Raw genomic sequence first — 9,111 nt, 5'->3', positions numbered from 1 at the left:
ATTGCTGACGTTACAAATAACATGAAGGTCTGGAATAGGGAAGTTTTTGGACATATCTTTCACAAAAAACAGCAGATTATAGCTAGATTGGAGGGAATCAGCAATAAACTCTCGTTCTCTAGCAATCCCTTTCTAGAGAAACTACAAAAAGATCTATGTAAAGAGTATGAGAGCATAGCAACACAGGAGGAAGCCTACTGGATGCAGATGTCTAGATGCACATATATCAAGTTTGGGGATAGAAATTCTAAATACTTTCATCAAAAAGCTAATGGAAGGAGGAAGAGGAATAAAGTGATTGCTTTGAAAAATGAAGAAGGGAATTGGGTGGATGATGTGGTTTACTTAAAGAATTGGGGTGTTAATTTTTTCAAAGAGTTATACTATGCAGAATCAGATGGAACTCCCTTCGCAGTCAGTGGCTGCTTCCCAACACTAGAAAGAAGAGATTATGAGGAAATTGAAAAGGAGGTGACCTTTGATGAAGTTAAAGATGCGGTTTTTAGCATGGGTAGCTGGAAGGCCCCAGGAAGCAATGGTCTCCCAGCCAAATTCTACCAACATTCTTGGAACATAGTGGCTGAATCCCTGGTAACTTGGGTTAAGATGATATTTAGGGATCCTAGTAACATTGATGAGGTCAACAAAACTCTCATCTCCATCATACCAAAGATTCTAACGCCTGAAAATTTTGGACACTTCAAACCCATCAGTCTCTGTAATGTTTGTTACAAAATTATTACGAAGATTGTGGCTTCAAGACTAAAGAGCTTCATGCCTACTCTCATCTCAAATACTCAAGCGAGTTTTATTCCTGGACGAGTGAGTGCAGATAATATCCTTGTGGTGCAAGAAGTGATTCACACAATGAGAAATAAAAATCATGGTAAAAGCTTTATGGCTATAAAAATAGATTTAGAGAAGGCATACGATAGATTGAGCTGGAGATTTATTACAGAGACTTTGGAGGAGGCTAGAGTTCTAAATACCATCATTTCGGTAGTCAAGCACTGCATTACATCTTCTACCATGAATCTTCTGTGGAATGGCTCGCCGTCAGAGACTTTTACCCCAATGAGGGGTATTAGACAGGGATATCCCTTATCCCCATATCTTTTTGTTCTATGCATAGAAAGACTCTCTCATTTAATTAATAAATTAGTTGTAGAAAAAAAATGGGAACCTATTACCCTTTCACGTAATGGACCTAAAATCTCTCACCTTTGTTTTGCAGATGACTTGGTACTCTTTGCTGAAGCAAACATCAAACAAGTACAAGTGATCAAGGATGCGCTTAAGAAGTTCTGTGAGAGCTCAGGACAAAAAATTAGTCTGAATAAATCTTGCGTCTTCTTCTCAAAGAACGTGAACCACAATATCAGAAACCATCTGAGTCAAGAGCTAGAAATCGCGCTTACAGCTAACTTGGGGAAATACCTTGGTGTTCCACTCATCCATGAAAGATGTAATCAACATCACTTCCAATTTATCATCGATCGCATGCAGGCTAAGCTCGCGTCTTGGAAAAGAAGGTCCTTATCTCTAGCAGGTAGGTGCACGTGCACGTTGATTCAATCGGTGTTATCAACTATCCCAAGTTACTGTATGCAAACTATGAAGATTTCCACAGCAGTTTGCAACCGCATTGACAAAATTTGTAGAGACTTCCTCTGGGGCAACAGTGAAGAGGGAAAAAGAATTCACCTTATAAACTGGGATAAGGTGTGCAGAACCAAGGAAAAGGGTGGGTTAGGAATCCGAAAAGCGCAGGAAACAAATAATCTTTTCCTAATGAAGCTTGCTTGGGGTCTAATCCATAACCGAGATGCTCTATGGGTTCAAGTAATGAGGACGAAATATGGGTGTGGAGAGGAGATTATTCCTAAAATCCGCCTCAAAACCAGCAACTCAAATGCTTGGAGTGGAATTGCAAGAGTCTGGGAGAACTTTCAACAGAATTTAATTTGGCGAATAGGAGATGGTAAGAAGATATCCTTTTGGAAGAATCACTGGATTCCAGGGATACACAGGTTAGAAGAGGTTGCTCTAAATAATCCTAGTGAGGAACAACTACAGAAGAGGGTTGCAGACTATGCTACTAGCCAAGGGGAATGGAACTGGGAGGCAATTCGAAGTGTGCTACCAGAAGAAATCATAGACCATATTCAAATAATTAAAGCACCCACTGATAGGATCGGGGATGACACAACAGGGTGGCTACAGACCCCTAATGGAGTTTTCACTATAAAATCAGCCTACGAGTTCTACTACAACGGCAACGAGGAAACGGATTTCTCATACAAACAGTTGTGGAAAATTAAACTACCTCAGAGGTTAAAAGCTTTTACCTGGTTACTCAGCCATGAGGTGCTTCTGACAAATTCAAATAGAAAGAAAAGAGGCCTTACCGAGAATGACAGATGCCCGAGGTGTCACAGAGAGGAGGAGACCTTGCTCCATATATTACGAGACTGTCCTTTTGCTTGTAGTATCTGGAAGAGCATGGTAAATAGAGATTATCAGAATATTTTCTTTAACCAGGACTTTAAGGAATGGTTAGGAACAAACCTGAATTTAATCTCTCATATGCAAAATGGGACTTCTTGGACCATCCACTTTGTTACAACCTGCAATACTCTATGGAGGTGCAGGAATGAGCTTATCTTTGACAACCAGAACATGCAAAGTAATCAACTTTGTAATTTAATCACTAGATTATCAGAGAATTATGTCTCAGCCTTTGGCAATACAGAGGGTTCAATTAATAATATGAGACTTACGAAGGAAATTCAAGTTGGGTGGATACCTCCAGAGGAAGGGTGGGTCAAGCTGAACGTCGATGGTTCTGTGTACCAGCCAGGAAGCAGAGGAGCGTGTGATGGTGTACTTAGAGACCTGAACGGAGATTTCATTGCAGGATTTTGCATGAATATAGGATGCTGCAGCATAACAACGGCGGAACTCTGGGGGATGTATCTTGGGATCAAGCTTGCAGTTGAGATGGGTATTCCCAACCTGGAGGTGGAATTGGACTCTCACTACGCTATCACTATTGTTGGGGTGCCTTCAGTTGAAACTCACGCAAACTCGTCTCTGGCTCGTTCGATCAAGGAGCTTGAACCAGGTTGGAAAAGCTAAAAATCAGACATGTCTATAGAAAATCAAACTTTTGTGCTGATTCAATGGCGAAGTTCGGACACACAATGGAAGAGGGAGTCACCGTTTTTAGGCATCTCCCGTCACTGTTGATGATGCATCTTCTGGCAGATATAAGGGGAATTAAATTCCCAAGAATAATTGTTGTTTAGCTTTCTTCTTGTCGTTGGGCCTGTGGCCCTTTATTATCAAAAAAAAAATATACAGATGTAAAATATCTATTGTTAATGTGTCCATGATATATCAGATAGATGTATTTTGATTTATATTTTCTTGAATACTACAGGTTAATTACGAGGAATACGTATATTGAAGGAAGAAAATAATGAAAGATATATTTGCGTTGATCGTTACTAACAAGCAATTAACAAAAGTGTCAAATCAACATAGGATGAACTTAAGAATACGATGAGAAATTACTGCTTCACAATTGGGATATATTTACGTTTATTTATTTTTATTATTTCAATTGATATATTATTATAATTATATATTTTTATTTTATTATTATCAGATTAAATAGTTCGATCATTAATCTACCAGAAGAACTATTAATATAGTGACCCAATAACTTAATCCGATCCATTACATCTTTTTAAGTATTTGAATGGTTTGTTATGTATTTTTGTGGAAGAGAGGCAGACGAAGCAGAACCGATACCAAGAATCCAAAACGAACGATCAATCAAAGGTAATAACAATTTCAATTTTCAAAGGAAGAAGAAGAAGGAAAAAAAAGCTGATACTTTATACAAATTGTTTCTCTCATCTCCATCTCCACCATTCTGAGTTCCTCCCCGCCATTCCTGCTACAAGTGTATGCATGAAATCTTTATTGTAATTTTCATATCCTTGATCGATCAAAATGTTCCTTTTTTTACCCGAGAAAGCAAAATTGAAAAGTTGTGTTCTTTATTGGAAATTAAAAAATGCGGCTTTGTTTTGTGGTATTTTTTTGCTTTTATTCTTTTTTTTTTTAAAAAGAATTGCTATTATGATTTTCCATGCATTGTTTCAGTGAAATTTTCATTTTTCCCCCAAAACTAGGTTGTTTCTTATGGAAATTCGTGGACCGAAACTGTTCATCTGAATATCTGATCTGGGATTGGTGATTCAGAAAATTGTGATGATCTGATAAATACTAGAATCATAGAGGTGCATGTTTTAATCTGACATTATTTCGCATGATTGTAATGAAGTTTACACACTTTCTTTTTTCGTTCTTTTGAACCTCTATTACTACTTGGCTTAGTGATATTGAGTAGTTTTTGGATCTCACATTAAATAGCTACACTGAATGCTACAAAAGGAAAAATGGTTATTGAAATGTAGTGCTTAAAATGAATATCATAAAATGCAATTTGCTCCTTGTTTTTTGACTTGTATGCGGGTTACCCTTTCAAACTTTTGAAATGTGCAATTCAAGGCCTTGTACTACATCATGTGTATTGTTTTTCGTAACGTAGTTGCCCTTTAATTGAAGGGTAATTTTGAACGTATAAACTAGCAAAAGATATTTTTTGCATCGTTTCATAACGGTAGGATGTCAAATTGCACATTTGAAAAGTTTAAAGATAATGCACGAGTCAAAGTTCGGAAGGTCAAATGTATATATGATATATGTTATGCGGCAGAAAATAATGTATGTGTTTGATGTTGATTTAACCATGATATTTGCAGCAAAGCACAAATATGGAAGGGACTGTCTTTGCACCTGCACTGGAACAACTTGAGCATGTCAAATCTGAGCAAGGAGAAATTCTGACAAGGCCTTTCTTAGATGCCTGCAAGCACATATTACCTGTTATAGGTGCATGCTTTTTGATCCTTTGCTGTTGATATAGCCCAATGACAAAAGATGGAAACAATGTTATTTGGATATTTTTTGAGTGTTTTGTCTTTTTGTATAATGTGACATGACAAATGACATTTTATTGCACTTTAAGGATTCCTCTCCCCATGACAAGACACACAAAAGATTATTCTTCCATAGCATTCTTCTATTCTCATGGTTCTAAAATTCGAAAATTGTTTGATTGCTCACAACGTATGAGAATAAAATTTATTGCTAAGAGTACGATATAGGAGATTTGAGATCTTTTTGGGTAGAAACTTGTAATTTGCCTTAAATATTTAGAATTCATTATATGTTAGAAACTAACTATACATCCTAAACTTGTAAAACACAACAGATTCTAATTTGTGAAGCTATATGCACCCAATATAATAACTGCATTAATATTTTATAAATGATATGTGATTATATACTTGAACTAATTCATAGTTGAACTAATGCTTTTCGTGCCAGATAAGTTTGGAACTGCTATGGGCCTCGTTAAATCGGACATTGGTGGTAACATATCAGTATGTTCTGGTCAACTGCTAAGTATATTCATAGTCATTCATCTATATATTTGTTCAAAATATGATTTCTTGACACTACGGATGCACTAATTTTCAAGATAAAATGTTGTAAATATGATCAGGTGTTTCGCTACCAACATCATTTATTTTCCTTTTTATTGCAATTTGCATATGTGTGTGTGTGTGTGTGTAGATATCCATCTATATATATTATTTTCTTTTTATGTAGCCATATGTTTTTTTAAATCTAATATATTCATTTTCACGGCAGAGATTGGAGTCTCAATATTCTTCCAATCCATCCAGATTCAATTGTCTGTTTAGTTTGGTACAAGCAGAGGTTGAAACTAACACTACTAAGGCATCATCCAGTTGTACCAATGGACTTCTTTGGTTGACAAGGTAGAGAATACCATGCAGTTACATTAACTTTTGCTTCGAATTTAAGCCATATTCCAAAGCCAAATTTTTTATATTGGACAAGTTTTTCTCCAGTTTTAATAGACTTTAAAATCTTTTGACGTTTCTAGCTTTGAGTTTTTCATGCATTATGTTTGTTTATTAGCAATGTTAGCAAGTTAGTTACGAAATCTTTTGATGTTTGTTGTTAGCTAGTATAAGGGTACAACTCACTTGTATAGTTGTATTTTTACCTTTTTAACCATATAGGAGTTTTTTTGTTTCAGTTTTGAATTTTCTCTCAACTCTTTATTTTTCTGATCACCATGATCCCAACATAGTGACCAGTGAATTTGATAAAATTTAAATAAAAGTATTGGAAATTGCATCTATACCTAAACAAGTCTGTGAAAGAATGTCACTTATGTCACATAGGACAGTTTTGTAAATCTGGGATTCAATTCAAAACTGACAATGATTAACAGAGATTTTGTAGGAACATGAATGATGAAGGCTTCAGTTTGTTTTCATTATCTTCTGCACTAATGATGGCCCTTTACACTTGATTCGATAATATAGTTTCTCTAAGAAGGAAAAAAATGGTTCTTAGTTATTTTAAACATATCAAGCTTCTGCCAATATAACTTTTCTTTCTCAATGTGCCAACGCGATAACATGACAATCTTAATTTTCATTTGGTGGTTAGAGATCCCGTCAGCTAATGATTATTGATTACTTTTCTTTCATTGATACATGAAATATAATTTGCAATATCTGTATTTGTCTAACTTGAAACAGGGCCATGGATTTCTTGGTGGGTTTGTTCCAAAGTTTGATAGAGCACGAAGATTGGTCGTTGTCACAAGCCTGCACAGAATCCTACAACAACACTCTCAAGAAGTGGCATGGTTGGCTTGCTAGTTCAAGCTTTGGTGTACTGCTCTTTTCATGCTTTGTTAATGCAATGGTTAAACCTCTTGATAGAAAAAAAATATTTCAGTGAAAATTCTTGATTTTGGTTAGCTTAAAGTTTGTGAAATGTGAGTGGCTGTTGATCTTACTATTTGCATTATTCTGCTCTCAAGTCTCTACGAGCCTTGCTCTGTATCAATGAGTGCTTCATATCCTAATGTTTTCTGACATATGAACTTAACGATTGAGGCTATTCCCTTATATATTTTGGTTATCAAAAAGTTAGACATGTGACATATGGAGGTCTTAGAAGAAATTTGCCGAATAATTCCCTTAAGATCATTAAAATATTGATCAAAAGATAATTCTACATCATTGCTTTCAGGTTTGTATGCAGTAGTTTAGTTACCTTTGACCAAAATATTAAACATTTGTGTAGATTTTACTTGTCTCTTTTTATCTCTAGCATTGTTCCCTTGTGTCCGTGTGACCTCAAGGTCACAGGTTCAAGCCACCACTGATGTAATTATTAGGTTAGGATGTTTACACCCTTCAGGTATGACCCTTTCTCAGACCTGTTGTTAACGCCAGATGCTTGTGCAAGCATCTGGCTGCCCCTTTTCTGTTGCCTTATGTCGCTTCCCCTTCTTTCTCTCTGCTATTTATTGCTTTTTCGCCATTTTGTTTCTCCATTAGAAAGGCTTGTACAGTATATGAGAGCCAGTATGCTTTTAGAACATACTAAATGTTTGACGTACAGGTTGTCATGAAGCTTGTTCCTGATAGGAAGAAGTTCATGGAGGTTCTCGGAGGCGGTGGCAATCTCAATGCTGACATGGAGAAATTTTGTGCTACCCTTTCCCCACTCCTTGAAGAAAATCACAAGTTTCTGGTAAGATTTCTTGGGTCAACTTTGGCCTTCTTGTTAATTGATAACATTTTTCTTTAACAGGACTGTAAAAATACGTTGAACTGTATATGCTACGTCAAGTTTAGGTTGAAGCATGGCGGAATGTCTTATATTAAATCAAAAGGATTCAGATACGGTGCTATTGTAGCATATATCACATTAACTATCTCCAACAATCCGATCCCTGGGAAAGATTATTTTAGTTTAGATTTAAATTTAAGATTTATTAAAACATATGGGCAAGATGCTAATGGTAGGATGTGTTACTAAATACAAAAAGGGTAGGGAGCCAAACTTTTTTAGTTAATTTAAGTTAATTTTTTTTTTACATTATTTTTGTTTATCTTAAGCCGTACATTCTAAACTATAAATTATAAATCTTAAATTATAAATTCTCAACCCTAAATCTTCAAAAATATGGAATTAAAAAAGAAAAATAAACTAATGTTAACTAACTACAAATTAGCTCCTATACTTTCTTGCATAGAAATTATGTAAAGGAATATCATTTTGCATTTTGGGTGCAGGCGCGTCTCGGCTTGGACGATATGAAGGCATCATGAATAACGAGTGGCTCTATTCGTGTTGAGTCTTTAAACTGCAATTTTCACATTTGACTAGCCTGAGAAAATATTCAATTTCTTTGCCACTAATTATTCTACAGAATCTTATGGATTTTCTTTTTATTGTCAAACTTATTTATTAGCATAATTCTGAGGTCAAGACTAATTTAAGTTACGCAGCTTGGTTTTTTGCAATTAGGAATCTTGGGGAATGGATATCACAGTTTGGCTCCATTAGAGCTGAGCCAAACTAACTTATTACTATAAAATGTCATTCAATTTATATTTACAGTCTTGTTGCCCATCCAAGTTTTTTTGGCTCAACAAAAATTATCTCACGTTCCATCTCTTCCTTCTTCTTCTTCACGTTTCTCTTCCTCCTCCTATTTTTTGTATTGTTTTTTATCGCATGTTTTCTCCTTTTCCTGATTTTTTCTTATTTTTATTCTTGTTAAGAGAGTAAAGCAAGAAGAACTATGAGAAGGTAAAACAAGAAGTGAACAAAAAAAAAAAAGAAAATGATGATGATAAAGAAGAGGAGAAATTGAGTTATGCATAATTTATTAGAAAATAATGCCAAAATTTTTTAGCCGTTACATAAAAGTTTCTCAATTTTGACTCTAAAACTTTTTAACGGTGACTCAATTATTCAAGTTACACTTATAAATTATAATATAATATTCATATACATATTGATCAGATATATTTTATATATATTAAATATTAACTTGAGATAATTATACAAAATTAAAAAGAAATAATTCAAATATTGAATAAGTATAATCTATTAATATAAGAAGAAATAATC

General features: G+C 35.0%; 1 protein-coding gene across 6 annotated transcripts; it reads left to right on the top strand.

Moving 5' to 3' along the window:
• Nucleotides 1–3,184: 3,184 nt before the first annotated feature.
• LOC112727396 (glycolipid transfer protein 1) lies at nt 3,185–8,612 on the top strand. 6 transcript variants are annotated; one of them, XM_025777129.3, is made up of 8 exons: nt 3,402–3,972; nt 4,203–4,310; nt 4,836–4,965; nt 5,464–5,519; nt 5,791–5,921; nt 6,717–6,852; nt 7,591–7,722; nt 8,268–8,612. In XM_025777129.3, the coding sequence occupies exons 3-8, from the start codon at nt 4,848–4,850 to the stop codon at nt 8,301–8,303; spliced, it is 609 nt and encodes a 202-aa protein (XP_025632914.1). In that variant the 5' UTR covers nt 3,402–3,972; nt 4,203–4,310; nt 4,836–4,847; the 3' UTR covers nt 8,304–8,612. The 6 variants fall into 6 exon arrangements, with proteins under 6 accessions (XP_025632913.1, XP_025632917.1, XP_025632912.1 ...); XM_025777131.3 differs by having other exon boundaries at nt 3,519–3,846; XM_025777130.3 differs by having other exon boundaries at nt 3,762–3,992.
• Nucleotides 8,613–9,111: the final 499 nt, after the last annotated feature.

The sequence above is a fragment of the Arachis hypogaea genome, chromosome 12 (genome assembly GCF_003086295.3).
Source record: "Arachis hypogaea cultivar Tifrunner chromosome 12, arahy.Tifrunner.gnm2.J5K5, whole genome shotgun sequence".
Taxonomy (NCBI): Eukaryota; Viridiplantae; Streptophyta; class Magnoliopsida; order Fabales; family Fabaceae; genus Arachis; species Arachis hypogaea.
The sequence above is the reverse complement of the archived record's forward strand: the minus strand, read 5'-3'. Positions and strand labels throughout refer to the sequence as shown.

Excerpts from the sequence above, each read along its gene's own strand:
- LOC112727396 (XM_025777127.3), top strand. Across the intron at positions 5,520-5,790 it reads ACATTGGTGGTAACATATCA|AGATTGGAGTCTCAATATTC; the intron begins GTATGTTCTGGT and ends TTTTCACGGCAG. Across the intron at positions 5,922-6,716 it reads GGACTTCTTTGGTTGACAAG|GGCCATGGATTTCTTGGTGG; the intron begins GTAGAGAATACC and ends AACTTGAAACAG.